Below are 21579 nucleotides of genomic sequence, written 5' to 3' on the forward strand. Positions count from 1 at the left end.
CCAATTAACCTTATGAGTCCATTGAACTTATATTATGTCAAACTGACTTAAACAGCTTGTGTAACTTATACAATTAAATTTGAACATGATTAACTTAGTTTAATAAGCTACAATGACCTAAAACATGCAGACTAATTAATCATAGTTTTTTTGTATACACTATAAATCATTTATTAAGCGTTAGCAAATAGTTAATTTATCATTTGTTAAGCATTAGGTCTAAATTATAAGACATTACTACCTTAATAAATATTAAAGCACAGCAAATTAGGGGTTTAATGAGGCAAAAGTCACACTTAATGGTTTATTAATAGCAAGAATTGTACCTTAAAATAAAGTGTGACCAATTCTAATAGACTGATAAAGTATGGTTATAAATAGTTTTCTTTACTGGTGGCATCACATTCTCGGAGATCAGTCTGTAGTTTCACAGCACAGCTGTGGGTTTAGTGTTTTCTCTCACTTGTTAACACAAAACAGTCCATTCACAGTCTTTTATACAAACACATAAACACACACACACAAACACTTGTATGAAGCGGACACTGCTGCCCTTTTGAACAGGCTGGATAATTGGCCCCATTCAGGCAGCTATGTGTGTGTGTGTGTGTGTGTGTGTGTGTGTGTGTGTTGTGTGTTGTGTAGTGTGTGGTGTGTGTGTGTGGTGTTTGTGTGTGTTCGTATCTGTTGTCTGGATAAAGTGAGGAGAGGATGTGGAGAAGGAAGTGATGGGTTGTTTTATGCCTCTTCATAATTGAAGAACAGCTTTGATTTGTTTGAAAACCTGTCTGTGTGTGAAAGGGGACAAAAGGGGGACGGAGTTCATTGTCTGAGTTTTCTCAAATCCCAGAATTTTAGAATTAAAAAGAGTAATATTATTAAAAGAAATTTATATAGTTTATGTAAATAAATGCCAAATATATGCATAAATATATGTAAAACCAGTGTTGTTTTAGTGTTATTTAGTTATTTAATATTGTGGTTTCATTAATAGTTAGACTTTAGTTTAAGGGGATTTTTCTGTTAATGTTTTTTTATTTTAACTTTAGTAATTGTGTTGTGTGTTTTTGTCATTAATATCATATATTTTTATATTTGTTTTTTAATTATTATTATACAATTAAAATATATAGTGTAAAACCAGTGTTATTTTAGTGTTATTTATTTAATATTGTAGTTTTATTAACAGTTTTTAAACAATTGCAATTTGCAAAAGCAATTTTTTTTTGTTTTGTTTTGGGGGTTTTCCTGTTTATTTTATTTGCAGTTTAGTAATTGTGTGGTGCTTTTTTTGTAAATTTAATTATTGTTATTATTTGTATTTTAGTTTTTAGTCATTTAATGCAATCAGGTTAAAGTTTTTTATTATTTTACTATTTTATCAGATTTTTATTATATTTAGTAAAGTCAATATTTTTGTCAATGAGCTAAATCAAGGAAAAAATTTAATATTAAATGGTAAAGTAAAAAAGAGCTAATTCAGAGCATTTTTGCATTAAATTTGCATTAAAGATTGGATGTTTACAGACATGTTTACATTCACTATTTAATTTTGGATTCATTTATAAGAATAAAAATAATAATATGTCATTTTCATTATTATTTGTAATATTAGTTCTTAGTTATATAATCCAATCCAGTTAAATTGAATATATTTAAAGTAGATATTTCTAGTCATCTAGCTACAGCAAATTTATATAATTAGGAAGAAATGTTATAAAAAATGGCATTTTTTCAAATAAAAATGCAATTTAGAGCATTTTGTGCATTAAATAACACAAATTGCGGCATGTTTACAAACTTGTTTACATTCACTATTTAATTTTGGATTTATTTAAAATAATAATAATAATAATAATATGTCGTTTTCATTATTATCTGTAATATTACTTTTTAGTTAAATAATTCAATCCAATTAAATTGATTATATTTAAAGTACATATTTTCGTCAACTAGCTAAATCAAAGAAGAAATGTCATATAAAATTTTATTTTGAATTAATTTATAATAATGTCATTTTCATTATTATTTGTAATATTACTTTTTAGTTATTATAATCTAATCAAGTTCAATTAAATATATTTAAAGTAAAAAAAATTGTCAGCTTGCTAAAGCAAATTGATATAATTAGGAAGACATGTCATGTAAAAAGGCATTTCTTTTAAAAAAATATATTTTGGAGCATTTTATACATTAAATAACAAAAATGTGGCATGTTTTCCTACATGCTTATACTTGCAATTTAAATTTAAATACATTTGAATTAATAATTTGTTATTTTTATCTTTCAGGTAAATCTGGAGCACATGGAAACGAAAAAGAAACTCAGGAAGGAAAATGACAGACTGTCTCTCCCCTTTTTGATTATCTTAATTTTGTGCGCAAATTAGGACTGAATCACACAATTATTACAGAGTCTGTTATGAAATGATCACTGTGACAAATATAAATATATATTTCGCAAATTCTGGGTGGGCTGTATTTATTCATTTAAATGCATATTTTGTTTAAATAAGAATGTTCTTATTTTGAAAAACCCAGCGTTACAGCATATTTCTGCACATATTCTAACACAATATATGAGGTGAGTCAGTTTGCATGTTTACCAAAAGATGTGAATTTTTAATGTCATGCAATAAGGTCAGGAAACCCCTACTGTGATAATGTTCCACAGACAGGAGATGAAGTCATTTAGCAGAGACGGTCAGCGAGTTCCAGCCGCTTTCAGACTCAAACAACACAGGCTGGTTTATTTCTCCGGCACCTGCAACACACAAAGGTAGCACACATCGTAACACGCTAGTTTTCTGATGCCATAGATGCCACTAATGATGGTCAGCATTATGCGAGTGTGAGAATGTGTGAACCATACCCGCGATCCCCTCCTGCTCTTCTTCTATGGCCATCAGACGATTGTATTTGTCCATTCGCTCTGCTCCTCTCAGGCCGCCCAGTTTGAGAAAGGACACGCCTGACCCCACGGCCTTTAAACACACACGCACACACATATATATGGTCTGAAAGTGAAAAACAGACTCTAAGGCTCACTAAAACAGAACAAATTTAGGAAGTTAAAAAATATATAAAGCAAATCAAATTAAGAATTATTTAGGATTCTGCATTATATGTCACGTAATTAAATAATGACAGGTTTTTGTAGCTTTTTGTGGCATGGTAGTATAGTTTGTAATGGAAAAGGTTATACTCATTTAGACAACTGATTGATCTTTCACTGTAATCAATTTGGTTTGTGTTCAGCAACACATTATTTTGTGTGTGTGTGTGTGTGTGTGTTTATGATTAAAATGTGAAGTCATATACTGCATTAATATTTTGTTCATATTTGAGACCTGAATTATTCTGATTACATTTTTTGGTAACGCTTTACAATATGGGTGAATTGGTTATTATTAGATCATGCATTTACTAACATTAACAAACAATGAACAATACATTTATTACAGCATTTGTTCATGTTAGTTAATAAAAATACAGTTGTTCATTAGTAGTTCACACTGCATTAACTAATGTTAACAAGCATGGATTTGGATGTTAAAAATGGATTAGTAAATGTTGAATTATGATTAATAAATACCGCACACGTGTTACTCGTTATTATTTCATGTTGGTAAATACATTAACTAATGCAACCTAATTATAAAGTGTGACCTATTTTATTTCTATTAAAAAGCACAATCAAATACATCCCACTGAGAATTTCCTGACAACAAAAATAAATCCATTAAAATAAATCAAGAAAAGCGTCCAACTCACCAGGTCAACAACTGATGTATCACCATTGCCTGCTGCCAGAATCGTCTCAGCATCTCAAAGCATAAATTAAAGAGATATGTACTTAACTGTTGCTAATTATTGTTAAAACAACTATGCCTGAACACATAGTTTGCTCTTGATTTATTTGAACTGTTTTGTCCTCTTTTGTATCGCAGGGGTTTTCAAGCTTTCAGATGCCATGGACCCCCAAATATGATCATTCTCATGCAAGGTACTCTGACCTCAAAACATAGAAGACCCAATTCAAAACAATTCCAAAATTGTCTACCCATTATAATCCTGTATTAATTCCTTTGTTCACACGTCAAATTATTATCTTTAAATATAAATTTTATCCTCATTTGTATTTATTTGATTGAATTTTCATTTATTATTTTAATAAATCAAGCATAATTTATTTGAATCTCATTTAGAATCGAATAATTTAAAAACATTTAAATATGTTAAATTATTTTATTATTATCAATAAATAATTTTAATTAAATGTTTTAAATAATTTTAAATAATGTAAATTTATGTTTATTTGAATTAATAAATTCATATAAATAATTATGTGAATAAAAATTTTGATTAACAATCTAATCTTATTTTTCTTTATTATTCATATTATTAACATTTTTACAGACCCCCTAGTGTACTCCCTTATGGCTTCCAGTTTAAAACCCCCCGCTTTTTAGACTGTTAGCTTATGTTTACCTTTGTGCTCCGCTATGCTCTGTATGAGGTCAGAGATGGTCATATCACTGTAGTGTCTAATAATGGCCCTGCTAGCTCCGGGTGGGAGGGGCTTCACTTCACTCCAGCGAGGACAGAGATTGGATGCAGCATCTGCTAGCAGACAGCAGGACTGACCAATCACTGAGGCCAGTCTCTCCCATTGATCTACATCCTGAAGCAGATACACAATGTTAGTTTTCTTTCCTAGATGAGCTGATTGATACTTTAGTTCTATTGCTTAATCCATCTTTTTCCAACGCTCCAGGATGCTTTTTGTTAAACATTGTGAGTAACTTTTTTTAACTATAAAACAATCACAGGACAGATCATCCATTAAATATTAAAAGGAAACATTAAAATTAACTAATTGACAAATAATTAGAACAAATAACACTAAAAACTTCACACAGGTCTTTCCTCAACAATATTGAGTTGAATATGTCTGTACTGTAGGGAATACACAAAGAAAATAACCCTAGCAATCTAAACTTAAGAAGAAGAGAATATATATTGGTAATATGTGCTTTTTACAAGCTAAAAGACTTCACTTCCCTGAAAAAAGTTGGAGGGACCAAGTATAGAGAGGTGGCTTAAGGAGATGGCAATAAATATGTCACTGGAGAAAATAACATATATTATTAAAGACAGATGTATGTTTTTTTGAAAAAGCTTGGAAGCTTTTAATGTTTTCTTTTTTTAGAAAAAGAAAATAATGGGGTAAAAAGAAGATATGTAGGTAAAAAGGATTGACATGTTTTATAATAGGAGGCCCTTATTTATTTATTTAATTAAAAAAATTCTATCCTTTTTTATTTGATTTTATCGTTTCGTTTTTATGTGTGTCTATATGGATACTTGTGTATATATTGTTTTTTTTTATTTGTTTTTGTTTTCCCCTGCTATTTTTTGTAATCTGTTGACTACTGCATTTGAATGTATGAGAACATTTATGCTGCAAGTTTGTTGCAGTGTGTTTTTGTTGTTTTTGTAACTTGTTTTAAAGAGTTAAAAGCAATAAAAAAGTATATATATATATATATATATATATATATATATATATATATATATATATATATATATATATATATATATATATATATATATATATATATATAAAGAAATACAGTTTGATCATGAAAAAATAATCTGACAGAATTAAAGAAATTGTGACATAAAGATCATGTTAAAATACATAGCATAACATTTCATGATGAATAAAATTTTTTAAAAATGCCAAACGTACCCCTCACTAAGTTTTCTCAGTATGGATTATCTGTAGCACAACTTTTATTTTATTTTATTTTATTTTATTTTATTTTATTTTATTTTATTACAGTTCTTTTGAATGGAAATTCCCCAACTGGAAGTGCAATCTATACATTTGAAATGCATTCTTCACATGCGGAAAAAAAGTGGATAAAGAGCTGTTTTTAACTCACCTCTTTCCTGAAAGGATCAATGAGGGATCTGATAGCAGGATATTTATTAATTAGCCCCTCATAAATGTCCCCCAACTCATCTGGGGATTTGTAACAGCCTGACATCACCTCATACTTCCCACGAGACTAGAAGACAGCAAGAGACAGCAAAAGTTTTTAGGTAAACACCTGCTATATCTTATTTAGTACTTGCATTAGTCAATATGAAGTCACTAAATCCTCCTGTTCTTTTCTTCAGTTACTCACATAGTCCATAAGGCTGTGTGCTGCACAGTTTACAGCCAAGCTCAGTTCTGAACCCAGAGGAAAATTCAGGTTTGCACACGCTTCTGTGAGCAAATCAAGAGCCTGTTCAGGACGTTCAAAACCCACCTGTAAAGCTCCTTGGTCTGATACCCCTACAGGCTGGGAAAAACAAAGAGACAACAGGTCAGTCCCAGAGGAAAATCACACATGAGGTTGAAAAAATCCACAGTTTTGGTTACTTGTGGCAAAAAACTAAAATGGTTCGTAAGTTTCAGACTGTATACTGTATACCATGGACATTATCTGAAGCAGCTATCTGTGAAATTGTAATTGCAAGAATAATTTATTTTTATACAGCATACCATACAGTTTAAAGGTTTTAGGTTGTTTTTCTGACCACAGCTGCTTTCACTTTTATAATATAAAGTTTTATTTTGTAATCAGAATTTTTTCACACACATTGGATTTGATTATATATTGATTGATATGATTTTGTAAATTGATTTAGGTAAACTATTGGTAAACTAAGTGTGTTAATGAGAAAATAAGGGGTGTTTCCCAGCACTGGGTTATGGCTGGGAGGACATCCACTGCATAAAACATGCCAGAGTAATTGGCAGTGAGTGTGAAATAAAATGAAATGACACAGGGAAAAGATATTGAACACATGAAGAAAGGGGGGTGTAAACAAGCACGGAAAGCCCAGACAGCAGCTTTAGAAAGCAACCCTGGCCTTTAACAGTATGAATAAATATTAGCTGCTTCAGTCATAACACCTACTATACACTACCAGCATGATGAAAACGAAACCCAGGGTGGACATTTCAGCAAGAACATGATCCAAACACAGCCAAGGAAACTCGCAACTGGTCTCAGACAAGAAAATAAAACTGCTAGAATGGCCCAACCAATCACCTAACTTGAAATTAAGAAGTAAAGATCAGAGTTGATTGATGAGACCCAAAAAACCATCAAGATTTTAAGACTGTTGAAGTCTGGGGGAAAATAAACACACTTGAGGAATACATCTGACGTTTTTGTTTATACATGAGGCATCTTGAAACTCTTATTGCCAAAAAGGCTTTAATACAAAGTATAAAATACATTTCAGTAGTTCAGTACCATGTGTGTGTATGTATTATCTCATGCCATCTTTATACGAATGATTTTTTAACACATGCAAAATGCCCGCCTTGGCAAGGTGTACCTATGACATTTATAGTATTAGATATATTGATGAAAATAACAACTGTATTAACACATTACAAGAAGGTAATTTGACAGCACAATGGCGCAGGGGGTAGCACGATCGCCTCACAGCAAGAAGGTCGTTGGTTCGACCCTCGGCTGGGTCAGTTGGCATTTCTGTGTGGAGTTTGCATGTTCTCCCCGTGTTGGCTTGGGTTTCCCCCACAGTCCAAAGACATGCGCTATAGGTGAATTGGCCAAGCTAAATTGTCCGTAATGTATGTGTGTGAATGAGCATCCGCTGCGTAAAAACATATGCTGGATAAGTTCATTCCGCTGTGGCGATGCCAGATTAATACAGGGACTAAGCCAAAAAGAAAATGAATGAATGAATAAATGAAGAAGGTAATTTGGGACCCCTCTCTTCCCTCCCAATAGATGCTATTATAAGAAAAAAGAAAGAACCCAAAGGTTTTGTGTCTTATATGTATACCAGTATCAATGACTTGTATGGGATGGAAGGGTTATCTTCAAAACTTAAATGGGAAAAAGATTTGAAATGCATTTTTGATCAAGATACTTCGGAACATATCTGCAAAAAGCGCCTTAACATTTTCATATAATAGTAGACATAGATTAATACAGTTTAATATTTTACACAGGGTTATACACCTGAACCATTGCACAAGATAATTGATTCATATTCAGAATGTTGTTCTAGATGTAAAATCGAGGTTGGTACATTATTACATATGTGTAGGACATGTTCCAAACTTAAACCTATTGGAGAAATATAATACAAACTATTAACAAAATTGCTAATGTTAACCTTCCTCCTGATCCAAGATTTGTGTTACTGAGGGATGAATCAGTTCTTCTGCTCGATCAAAGGAAGAATTTACGTTTAATTAAAATGGCTCTGATAGTAGCAAAAAAAATGCATTTCTGTACAATGAAAATCAGTAAAACCACCAAGTCATATTGTATGGCTTAGAGAACTTTCGTCTTATGTTCCTGTTGAAAAAATGTTTAATCTTTTAAAAAAACTATCAAAGTTTAAAAGACAAATTTATTGAATACATGAATAACTTGGATGTTACATTGGCTGAAAATGCCGATGCAAAACTATGACTACGTTTCTTTAATCTTTTACTTTTCTCATTGTTCGTTTACTTGTTTATTTCCTCTTATTTTACACATAAGCTTGATGTCTCACATTTAAGTCCATTTAAGTGTTCCATCTTGTGAGGGCGGGAGAAAAGAATGATTACATGTACAGTGCATCCAGAAAGTATTCATAGCTCCTCCTTTTTTTTCACATTTTTTTATGTTACAGCCTTATTTCCAAATGGATTAAATTCACTTATTTCCTCAAAATATAACACTTATTTCCTACAACCATTTTCATCTCTCTCAAGAGATGTTCAAAGAGATTTAGTTCTGGGCTCTGGCTGGGCCACTCAAGGACATTCACCGCTGGAAGATAAACCGTCGCTCCAGTCTGAGGTCAAGAGCACTCTGAAGCAGGTTTTCTTTCAGGATGTCCCTGTACATTGCTGCATTCATCTTTACTTCTATCCTGACTAGTCTTCCAGTTCCTGCTGCTGAAAAGCATCCCCACAGCATGATGCTGCCACCCCCATGCTTTACTGCCGGGATGGTATTAGCCTGGTGATGAGTGGTGCCTGGTTTTCTCCAAACGTAACGCCTGGCATTCACTCCAAAGAGTTCAATTTTAGCCTCATCAAACCAGAGAATTTTGTTTCTTATGGTCTGAGAGTCCTTCAGATGCCTTTTGTGAAATTCCAGGTGGGGAGTGACTTCCGTCTGGCCAATCTACCATACATGCCTGATTGGTATTCTTATTCCAATCTTAATATTGGGTTCTCCTCTCTCCACAGAAGAAAGCTAGAGCTCAGACAGTGTGACTAATGGATTATTGATCACCTTCCTAAGGCCCTTCTCCCCTGATCACTCAGCTTAGATGGCCAGCCAGCTCTAGGAACAGTTCTGTTGGCTCCAAACATTTTCCACTTACTGATGATAGAGGTCACTGTGCTCATTTGAACTTTCAGAGCAGCAGAAATTTTTCTGTAACCTTCCCCAGCCTGGTGCCTCTAGACAATCCTGTCTCGGAGGTCTACAGACAATTCCTTTGTCTTCATGATTGGCTTGTGATTTGACATGCACTGTCAACCCTGGGACTTTATATAGACAGGTGTATGCCTTTTCAAATCATATCTAATCAACTGAATTTACCACAAATGAACTCCAATTAAGCTGCTAAAACATCTCAAGAATGATCAGTGGACAATCTTTTTTTACATTATGGGGTCATTATGGGGTATTGTGTGTCGAATTTTGAGGAAATAAATTAATTTAATCCATTTTGGAATAATGCCGCAGTCACACTAGAGTTTGGCACTGCGAAAAGGGGTGGGAATAAAAAAGATGATTAGACATTTAAAAAAGTGAGCGATTGGTCCATGTTTTAAATTTCTGTCCAGAGAGGTCATGTTTTGATCCTCGATTGGTCTCACGCAATCATATGATGCCATTTCGCAGGTCAGAGTTCACCAAGCTTGAACTTTCCAACGCAGCGATCTGCGAAACTTGCCGCACAACCTTACCTTTCTGGTCTGACTCATTCATGTGCGTATGAATGGAAGTCTATGGGAAGAAAAGTGCAATGTGACAGCAGCTTAAGGCTGTAACATAAAAATATGTGGAAAAAGTGAAGCGCTATGAATACTTTCCGGATGCACTGTATACTGAAATGATTCTGTAAATTGTTGATGTGAAAAAATAAATATATTGATGAAAAAAAAAGAAAACGACAAATTGCTGGTAGCTCAAGATGATAATCACACAGTTCAGTTTCTGCAAATCAAACTCTCCTGAACAAGGTCAACTGATAAACAGGCTGTGCTAAACCTAAATCCATCCCAGCACCTCTACTCTATAATGTTATGAAGGTCTGTACTGAGGCTATAGCAGTAGTGCTGTGTGGTTCCCCAATGCACAGTGCACAAGTAATAGCCTCCCATCTAAACATAAATATATATTTATCGTGTGACATGCTGTTAAGTGGTTCAATCGCCATTCATGAGCCCTGCACGTGATTGAGGCCTGTTTATTTCATTCAGATGGTGATGTGCAGATAATTACCCCATCAAAGCATCAAAAAAAATCCACATGTAATTTGTGTCCTGCTTTTGTGTGAGCCAGAGCATAAAGCATTATGTTCCTTTGTCGAAGAGTCAAACCCTATGAGAGCATCCTTACCAAAGCTTTATATGTCAATCCATTCAAAATTCTCCTCATTTCACACTGCAGATCAAGGCCCATTCCAATGACCTGCAAGGCCGACACACACACACACACACGTGCACCAAAGATAAACATCACTAGCAGCGCTTGTGCACCAAACACAGCCTACTTTATTTAAAAAAAAAAGTTGTGTTTAACTTTCTTGCATACTTCTCTGGCTCTTTGTGATGAGCTGGGCATGAGGATGATCTCTTCCAGTAGGTTTAGTTTCCCCGCAGAGTTCTTTCCACAACTCAGTATTGTAATGATAGGCACAGGCAACTGCATCTCTTTCTGAGCCTAAAGTAGCTCATGGGAGGAGAGCAAGAAGATAGAAAGTAGGTTTACATTGTATTTTTGTATAAGGCACCAATCAGAAGTCTTCTCCAATAATGCATAATTTTCAAGTACGTACATGTTCACTTCATGGTTAACAAATGATGTTACTCACTGATGTCATCGTATCAGTTATATTCATGATATAGATTGAACTGAATCTTCAGTTAGATTCATGATCGTTTATAATGGCAGGGTTATTGAAACTAAGTGAGAAGTATTCATCTGATCGTGGGATGCTGACATGGCAGCTGCAAAAGGACTGGACCCATTCCATGTAGTAGAAAACGGCTTTTTCTAGACCAATGATATGACTGAAGACTATCTGTTTAAAAAATTTTCAAAAGTGCTATTGATTTCAACACAGTTTTTACAATGGAACAGATTACTTGGGGCACCGTTAAAGCTGTATATCGCTCTTTGATATGTGTGTCAGTGTACTTACATGCACTTTAAAAGTATATTTCAGTTTTTATGTGTACATGATGGTTTTCTTGTAGTGTGTCTGATGCTAGTATGCTGAACTGAGCAGTTGTTTCACGTTTGGAAAAGAGCTGAGAAAGAAAAGTTTTTTTCCTTCACTGAATAAGGTCTTAAAAAGTATTAAAAGTTGATAAATCAATGTATAGAAATTTAAGGCCCTTAAAAAGTATTAAAAAGTCTTAAATGCTGTTTTGCAAGGTATTAAATTTTGTATCATTTTTGTATGCTAATGTTTGCCAGAATTAATTCTGCGAATATCAGGATGCTGTGTAGTTTATGAAATCAATAAAATCTTGCTCGATTTGACATCATGCTGCTTTGTTTACTGCAGTAACAGCATTGTTTCTGTAGTTCTAAAGGCGCCAACCTGCTGAATTAGCTAGATTCAATAGATTTTTATTCAGTATATGAATCATGTTTTAATTTTGGATTAATTTCTTACATTAATATTAAATAAATATACTGTAAGTTAAAATCTCGCCTGAGTTTCCGGTTGAAAAGGGGTCATAAAGGGCCATAAATGTATGGAAAGAATCTTAAAAAGGGCTTAAAATGTATTGGATTTTACTCTGATTCCTGTATATACTCTGTGATAAAAATGTGATTCTCACCCTTTTCTTCCTTTCTCAGAATTTCCAGATATAAATTGTGTGTTATAAAGTCTAAGCTGTGAGATATAAACTTACAATTGTTAGAAAATAATGTTTTTTTTTTATTTTACCACATCCAGATTTACTTTTTTAAACATTTATTTACTGCAGAGATGCCCAAAGTAGCGCTAGCTTCTCCATCCCATCTGAGAAGAGAGGGAAAAGGATGGAGAGGGTTGCTAATTTGACGTAACCTTTTTTTGTTTGTTTGTTTGCTAAACTACAAAAATAAACCAAAGTGAAATGTTTTAATTCAATGTTGGTAATAAATACGATTTTTAAAATTGTAAATAATGTCACTCGACGGATAGAGGACTATGCAGAAGACATCAGCGAACAAATCAAGGCAAAATAGTGTAACTTCATTTTGTCATAAATGAGATTGTTTTTGTTTTTACTGTAAAAAGTTTATTAATTCAATTTCTTTTTGCCTTAGTCCCTTTATTAATCTGGCTTGAACCAGTGACCTTCCTGCTGTGAGGCGAACATGCTACCCACTGCGCCACCGTGCAGCCCGTAATAAGTTTAATATAAAATGTAAATTTAAAAAAATGCTGTATTAGTTAATATAAAGCCGTCACGGTAGCGCAGTGGGTAGTACGATCGCCTCACAGCAAGAAGGTTGCTGGTTCGAGCCTCGGTTGGGTCAGTTAGCACTCCTGTGTGGAGTTTGCATGTTCTCCCCATGTTTGCGTGGGTTTCCTCAAGGTGCTTCGGTTTCCCCCACAGTCCAAAGACATGTGGTACAGGTGAATTGGGTGAGCTAAATTGTCCGTAGTGTATGTGTTTGAATGAGTCTGTATGGGTGTTTCCCAGTATTAGGTTGCAGCCAGAAGGGCATCCGCTGCATAAAACATATAATTCAATTCAATTCAATTCACCTTTATTTGTATAGCACTTATACAATGTAGATTGTGTCAAAGCAGATTCACATAAAAGGTCATAGTAAATTGGAACAGTGTAGTTCAGTTTTTACTGTTTAAATTCAGTTCAGTTTAGCTCAGTTCAGTGTGGTTTAATAATCACTACTGAGAGTCCGAATACTGAAGAGCAAATCCAACGATGCGCAGCTCTACAGATCCTGAACCATGCAAGCCAGTGGCGACAGCAGAGAGGGAAAAAAAACTTCACTAATTGGCGAAAGTGAAGAAAAAAAAACATAATGCATAAGTTGGTGGTTCATTCTGCTGTGGTGACCCCAGATTGATAAAAGGACTAATCAAAAAACAGAATGAATGAATGAATAGTTAATATAAAGCAAAGTTTTCTAGTTATTTTTAAATTTTATTAAATAAATTAGGAAATGTCGGTACCAATAGCCTTGTGGTTAAGTGTGCTGACATATAGCACCATGGTGCTCACGGCAACCCGAGTTTGATTCCTGGCTCGAGGTCTTATGCCGATCCTTCCCCTCTCTCTGCTCCCAATGCTTTCCTGTTTGTCCTTCACTATCCTATTACAATAAATAAGTGAAAAACCCCTAAAAATATTTTTAAATAAATAAATGACTAAATTAGCCATGGCTACTACCTTTGGCCCGCAACCCTCAATCAAGTTTGGTTTTTGGCCCTTCATAAGAAACAATTTGGGCACCCCTGATTTAAACATTTGCAATGACAAAACAGTGTCTCATATACAATACTATACAGCCATCTATTATACAGTCGTCCATCGGCTAGTAATTCAAGTCTTTCATGAAGGGTAAAATTAACAAAAAATTGTCTTTCAATATACGTTCTCCAAAAACTCCCATAGAGGATTCCAGATATTCCAGAAATAATCGGATTTCTGACACAAGACATAAGTCAGTTTTTCTTGAAAGAGAATGACATTCTGATTCAACCACATATTGACCTAAGTACAAATGTAACAAAAAAAAAACTGATTTTTACCTGTGGGTCTCTTACTGCTGTGATATGTCTATGTAGGGGTATTCCTAGAAGTCCAGCAGCAGTTTTGGCTACTGCCAATGAAACTGCACCCACTGCTGTAGCCCCTGGCACCCTCGGCACTGGAGGCTCAGCAGGAGGAAGGGGATTCTCTGTGATGTTTCCTTTTTTGCCTGAAAAACAAAGAACAACGTAGTTGATAGAAGGATAAAGTGCAGAGGATGGAGAGGTCAGGCTGAAGGACATGCAGCTATGTTCTCATAGATCCTCTCAATCCTAAACAAGAAGGTTTTTACTCACTCATGTCATCATATCAGTTATATTCATGATACTTGGATCGTTTATAATGGCAGGGTTATTGAGACTAAGTGAGAAGTATTCATCTGATCATGTGATGCTGACATGGCGGCCGCAAAAGGACATGACCCATTCCATGTAGGATAAAACGGCTTTTCTAGGCCAGCGATATGACTGAAGACCATCGCTTTAAACATTTTTCAAAAGTGCTATTCATTTCTGTAGGGGTAAAAGGTTTTTTCAGTGGAACAGGTTACTTGGGGCACCTTTAAATTTGTATATTGCTCTTTGATATCTCTCAGATTTCAAGAAAGCCTGGATTAAATGAAAAGGTGAAAATAGTGTCAGCAGCGTCACATGGAATGATTCAGTACAAGCTGCTAATGTAGCTGAGAGCTGCTCCCAATAGGGATTCTATGAAATGGAGGAGCGTGGAATCTTTCAGACTGCTTTTAGAACAGCTCTCAGATCAGTGAGATTGACTTGAATCTTGACCTTCTGTCTTTTAAATCCCATGGGCATGCACTAACATGGTTGTTGTTCTCTTGTAGCATCTTCACTTAACCTGGCTCTGATGCTTCTACTGCTCTGATGCATTTACTGTGTGACCTCAATTAATATGGAATACTAAGGAATCTGTAAAATGGCTAGAGGTAAGTTATGTTTACATTCAAGATATATTTGAAAAATGCATTTTAAAGACAATATCTACAGTAAATATATTTAAAAAAATGTTTTTGTGTTCTGCATGGACCGTAACGGTGTTTCATGGGGTCTTTAAAAGTCTTAAAATGTCTTAAATTTCAAAAACAAAACTTTAGGCCTTAAAAAGTCTTAAATTCACTAAAATATTGTCTCGTAGGTTCAACACATCCAATCACCAACAACACATCTTAATAAAACTTTTAGCAAAACTATTCATAACCAATAACATGACAGTCTGTTGTGTATAAACTTAGTTTTTAAAGAGTTTAAGTTATGTTTAAAATAAAGGTGTGCTTGTTTTGACACATTATTTAAAATATGTGGCTAAGAAATTTGATTTGGTGAAAACCGCAGAAACCCTGTTTAAAAACATCCTGTGACAAGTACCTACATAAGATCTTGTGCCAACTGTGTGCTATTGTGCTACACATTTTTATGTAAAATTTGAGCACTTTTCAAGCACTTTCCTGATGCATTTTCAAACTTTTTGTTAAAAAAGTTGCCATTTGTTAGAGTGTTCTGTTGTATAGTATAATATGGTAACCTACCCAGGCTCATTCTGAAAACGTACCGCTATATAAATTTCTGGAGAGTGCCAAATACTGTACATCCCAGGAGGTAAGTTTTTTTTTTCAGTTTTTGTTTTTGCAAATCCTCCAGAAGCCGCTAGGTACGCTTTTTGAGATCGTAAATTTCTCTCGCGAGTGCCATTCATGTCTGCTGTTCCCACGTAAATCTACCAGAGGCCGCTGTCGACTGACTGACTGACTGACTGACTGAATGACTTCTCCTTCCCTAAACCCTACCAATAGTGTTTTCAAAAGCACCGATTGACCAGCTACCAGCATTTATTCTCAATTATTACCTATTAAGCAACAAATTATTATGAAAGCAACACAATTACATGTTCACGCAGTTTTGAGTACTTTGTCCAAAATCTAAGCATTTCAAAACTTAAAAACTGTCTAATTGCTGTCCAATAATATAACCACAAAGGTTTTAGATGAATGTGATTCCTTTAAAGGGAAACATAAACCAAAATACAGAGGCACCATTCCAAACACGCATGCCTTTTAACTCATACTAATGCTAATAATAATTTAAAAACTTCAAACACCAGCAATGCCAACAACTTGTTGATAAATTACCAATGATTAGCTAAAGTAGCTGTTCAGTAGCAAATCTTCAGACTTGCAACAGATGTACAAACTCAACATATATTTCAAAATATAAAGATATATATGAACTATATTTTTATTTGGCCAAACATTAGATCTCTGTAAGACCCCAAAAAAGAAAATGTATCTTTTTTTAATTGTATTATTATTTCTTAGACAATTAATCATCAATCAATAGCAAATTAAATTCAAGTGGTGAGATATTTTTCCAATTAATGGTTGTGGCTTAAAAATTGAGTAAAAAAGTTGAGTTCAGGAGTTAAAAAGAGTGTCTTGAAATGAAAACAAGTAGGAGTTTTAGATTTCCATATTAATGTATACATGTAGTCTAAGTTTAAGTCCACCTTTGTCATTGCCTTTCTTATCTTTGACAGAAGCTGGTGTGGGAGTGGCCTGGAGCGGAGATTCAGACACCAGTTCATTTTTCAGCTCCTCCTCCTTCTTTCTGTCAAGATTGTCCTTGTGCTCCAGGTAACGTGCCATGGCAAAATCACTATAGAACACACACACAACCTGAGTCATACTTGTGTTTAATAAAGACTATTAATGAACCACTTTATGCTCCATTTGTACTATCAGCTGAACGCATAAATGTAATACACAGTAATAATAGCAACTTTCATATCAGAATATAAGTGGATCTTCTTCAAGCGATACTTGTGTAGGTTGAGTTGTGTGATCACCTGAGCAGTTTGTCTACACTGGTTTGGTCAGTGGGGTTGAAGCCTCGCAGCACTGGACTGAAATGCTCTCTGATCCACTTCAGAGCCATTGTGATAGACAGATGTTCCAGGTCGCCATTAGAAAGCATCTCCCCTGATTTCACACCATCAGGCAGACCATCAAAAGAGCCATCCATCACTGCACAGCACACCATCTATGATTTACACAAAAGGCCAGTGACTTTCAAAATGCACCTTGCAATCAGTTCTTCTAGATTATATTTGTAATATTTTAGGCCAGTACAGTTTGATAAAAAAATGTAGTATACATAGAAATTGTAGTTTTTTTAGCATTATTTTTATATTATTAATCTACTGATTAGCACTCTCATGATATTTCAGAATGCCTAGAATGCTTATTTGCTTGTTCAGTCATTATTAACTCTTAAAGACAGTGTGAACCAGAATTTACTGAGACTTGTATTCCAGTATGTTGATATACTTCCAACTGAAAGGGAATATTGAGAGCGGGGATCATTCCCTCATGGCAAACAAACAGTGAGAGTGGCGTGGATAAGAACATTGTGGCTGAAGCTATCAATCTGACATCAATAGAGAAGGACTGTCACTCCAAATGCAGAAGCAAATGCTCAGACTTTGATTGACGATTATGAAAAAAAAAAATAGTGGATTAACTTGCATTAATTAAATGTTTAACTATAGAATAACAAAAAAACACTGTAAAATTGAATTTCAAATGGACTTTAACAACAGTTCCTATTATCAGTGTTAACAGTTTGTTCTGCTTCATATTTTTTGTGGAAACTGATACTTTTCAGGATTTCTTGGTAAATTAAAGCTAACAGATTTTCTGAGATGTAAAATTATAATGTGCAATTTTTCCGGTTTTTACTGTCACTTTTAATCAAATTTAGGTATATGGAAATATGAAGCAGCACAGCAGTTTTCAGAATTGATAATAATCAGAAATGCTTCTTGCAAATGATCCAATTTCTAAAGGATTAATGTACTTAAGCTTATATACATATGTTACTTTTTTTTAATAGATTCAATTATTTAATATATTTTATATGTAGAGTTAGTTAATTTAGTATATCATTTTTTTTCAGTGTATGGGTGTTTCCCAGGGATGGTTGCAGCTGGGAGGGCGTCCGCTGTGTAAAACATATACTGATAAGTTGGCGGTTCATTTCCCTGTGGTGACTAAGATTAATTAAGGGACTAAGCAGAAAAGAAAATGAATGAATGAATGACTTTTTTTGTTTGTTGAAAAGGCATTTTATACTAAACTAACAAAAATATAAATAATATATAAAATTCTCAATTTCTCTTGATTTACTAAATTTATTTATATTTATTTTATTTTATAAAAGTTGGTCACGTTTATTTAAATTTTCCAATAAAAGTTTTGTCATTTGCAGCATTTCTTTTTTCAGAAAATGACAACTGGTAATGTTTTTTTTTTCTGGAAACCTGGCAGCTTTTTGTCATTCTATGCAAATAAAAAATTCTTTAAATGATAGTATTGTTATATGTTTGAGTAAAAGAAATTTTGCAGTCTACTTATTACATTTCTTCTTCATATATTTAAATGAATTTAGGTTTTAATAGTTGGCATTATATTCAGCCTTTTAGGAAATGTGCTGCAATTTTTTAAATAACTAATCAGGAGGATCATGGTCACAAATATAAGCAATTTCAAAATTCAAGTCTGAATGAATATAATTTCATTGTGAACACTGCATTCCTTACAATAAGATGAATATCAAAAATGTAGATAGATGATGTGATAAGTAGGTTTTATTTTGCACAGCCATGGTAAATGGTGCTGTAGGCCTTCAGTTAGACCTGAAGAAGGGTGTTTGGATTTGGCTATTGCTAATACAAAGGTCAAAATTCACATTCCAGGACTGTCAAAGCATCTCTGATCTGAATCTGGACAGCGTTTGCCATTCTCTCTTGGTATGGGCATTTCTCTCCTCATTTCTGCCCCTTTTTTTTCATGAGCTCTCCTCCTTTCACCTCTCCTCCCCCAGCTCATGCCTACAATCGGGCTGTTCCCTGTCCTGCTGTATTACCGTCAAACGCTCTCAATGTGCCAAACCAAAACAGCAGCACTCTCCACTGCAATACGGCCACCATGCCAGAAGACATAATGCTTACTCGGCGAGCCCAAACAGAGAGATGGAAAGAAGGCAAAACAGCCGGGGAATGAGAGACAGAGAGTGATCTGATATTCACACATAGCGGTTGGTTGCTGAGACACGTGCGTCACAGTATAAACGGGCATGCTCTCCTACTCTAATTGTTATGTGTTCGTCTATGTGGACATGCTGTGACCTAAATTCATCATCGTGTCACTACAAATTTCTCCTGTGAACTGTACAGCATGGTGCAAATGGCATAAGGTGAAAGGTCACGGGGAGACCAGCTTCTAGTTCTTCATAACCATTGATATAGAAACACTTAGATCTGATATCCACCTTGCTGTCGGTAAAAAATGTTAATTTCATTATTTTAGGACTGCTTACTGTAATACATCTAAAGCCTTTGGATTAAAAAGGTTGATCATCGGTCAGAAGTTTAGAAGCATTAAGATATTTTAATGTTTTTGAAAGAAATCTTTTTCTGGCTGTATTTATTTGATCAAAAATATAATATTGTGAAATAATATTCGAATTCTTCAGTTCTTATGTTATCAATGCTGAAAAAATTTTGTTCTACTTTATATTTTTGCATTTTTTTAGGAATAACTATTTAATTTTATTTGTTTATTTGTTTTTGTCTGTTTGTTTATTTCTGGCTGTCACTTGTTCTTGATTAATTAAAAGTGTTTGTATAAAAGATTGTATGGCATAAGGCACAACAACTGTTTTCAGGGTTGATAATAATATATTTTTATTGGGCAGAATTTTTCCATATTATAATGATCAACGTTCACATTTTTTTTTAAAACTGCAATAATATTTCACAGTATTGCAGTTTTTTTCAGTATTTTTGATTAAACAAATTCAGCCTTGATTAGCACAAGAAACATTTTTCAAAAAACTTTTTACCACCTGCTTTGAAACGAAGGAAAACATTTCAGAAATACCTTTTCCTCATTTCTGATGATGCAGTGCACTTCAGCCTGAACTGCTGTCAATCCTCTTCCGTCAAACACCTCCTTTCCGGTGATTTTACTAATAACCGGAGTATATGAGAGCCCGGAAAAATAGTTCGCCTGAAAAAGAGCAGTGAGTAGGCAGTTATTGATTTCAGTTCATTATGTTGGTGCGTAATTATGGGGGGATCTCAAGTACATCAATACTGACTTTCGGTTATTCTTCTGACTGAAGAACATATAAACTGGACAAGACGCGATGTCAAATTTGCTATCAATAATTATAAAACAGTTACACTTTAAATTCTAAAATTAAACGTTTACGGCTGTAATAACTCAAAAGAATAAGTGTGTTGATTTGTCCCACCAGATAACCATAGATATCATCCGGCTTCTGCCAAAACATCTCGTTCAGGACACTTTCTATCTTTTGCGGGACCCCGTTGGACATATAATATTCTGCGGCTTTGTTCTTCAAGTCGTAAAACTCTTGGTCCTCTTTTGACACTTTGCTATGGCTCAGGAATCCTTTATATGACATGGTTGTTGGTTTAGAAGTAGGACAGAATTTCTGCACATTTGTTTACAATCTAGTCAACAGTCACCGTCATGTGCGCGTCCTCGCGGGCTTTGTTGATGATCTGTGGTTGCTCGGCAACCTCACATGCAACACCGCGAGAATTGCGATTGCCTTTCATAACGGATTTAATTGGAGCAAGTTATATTTCTGTTTTGTGCTCACTAGATCTATCCTTCATTCCTCTTGACGCAAAATGATGGGTTCACTGATGGACAGTGTTTAGCTATATAAGCATCGGTGGTAAGCTATAAATACACACATACCAATATGCTAAGTATTTCTGGACCTCTTGTTTATAAGTTAGCATAAATTTTACAAACAGTACTTTAGTGATAAAACCGATGACGCATTATCAAATTAAAAACAAATACATGCACTCACTAATTTTAAAAAGAGTGAGTGAAGAACTGTCATTATTTGTAAGGTAGGCCTTCTAGAATAGGCAGCAATACATTTATATAAGCATACAAGTATCCTACATTTTCATGGTTCATTTTAGTTCAATTTAAGAAAAACAAACACAACAGAATTTATTATAAATCAAATTATTTGTCCGCAATATTTGGTTCTCCATGTCAGCCTGTTGGATAAGAGCTTTACGGAACCACCGGATTTAACATTTAGCCTACTGAAGTTAATCTTATACTCGCGGTCCATGTGATATATGAATGTGGTAATGAAAATGCAATGCAAGGATTATTCAGTGCTCAAGAAAATACCTGTTAGGTTGAAAATGCGCGAGATGCGGGCCCTTGTTTATCAGTGTTGTGTCCTAGGAGCTCAATATTTATAAAAACTTTCTACATGTAAAAAACGTGTTGAATGTTATAATATCTGTAAAGTCCATTCAAAGCTTTGATCTGAAGCCTTAAAATAATTTGGTTGGGCTACGTGTTTATAGTCAAAAGAACCCCTGGTATTTTGATCATGGTATACGTCCATTTAAAAATGCGTTAATATACAGTAAATCGATAGCCTATA

At 34.3% G+C, this 21579-nt stretch overlaps 2 protein-coding genes across 2 annotated transcripts in view; one reads left to right on the plus strand and one right to left on the minus strand.

Moving 5' to 3' along the window:
- shtn1 (shootin 1) overlaps positions 1 to 2465 on the plus strand; it is a 65163-nt gene extending 62698 nt beyond the window's left edge. The window contains 1 exon segment of the mRNA XM_056477240.1: positions 2292 to 2465. The gene's annotated coding sequence lies outside the window, so the exon portion shown is untranslated.
- A 155-nt stretch (positions 2466 to 2620) lies between these two features.
- eno4 (enolase 4) lies at positions 2621 to 20585 on the minus strand. The gene is made up of 13 exons (XM_056477241.1): positions 20386 to 20585; positions 20010 to 20138; positions 16916 to 17109; positions 16577 to 16725; positions 14056 to 14225; positions 10866 to 10994; positions 10671 to 10742; positions 6198 to 6356; positions 5952 to 6077; positions 4492 to 4684; positions 3775 to 3827; positions 2873 to 2984; positions 2621 to 2764 (listed from the first exon to the last, which is right to left on the minus strand). The coding sequence occupies exons 1-13, from the start codon at positions 20557 to 20559 to the stop codon at positions 2688 to 2690; spliced, it is 1737 nt and encodes a 578-aa protein (XP_056333216.1). The 5' UTR covers positions 20560 to 20585; the 3' UTR covers positions 2621 to 2687.
- Positions 20586 to 21579: the final 994 nt, after the last annotated feature.

Source organism: Danio aesculapii, chromosome 17, assembly GCF_903798145.1.
Source record: "Danio aesculapii chromosome 17, fDanAes4.1, whole genome shotgun sequence".
Classification (NCBI taxonomy): Eukaryota; Metazoa; Chordata; class Actinopteri; order Cypriniformes; family Danionidae; genus Danio; species Danio aesculapii.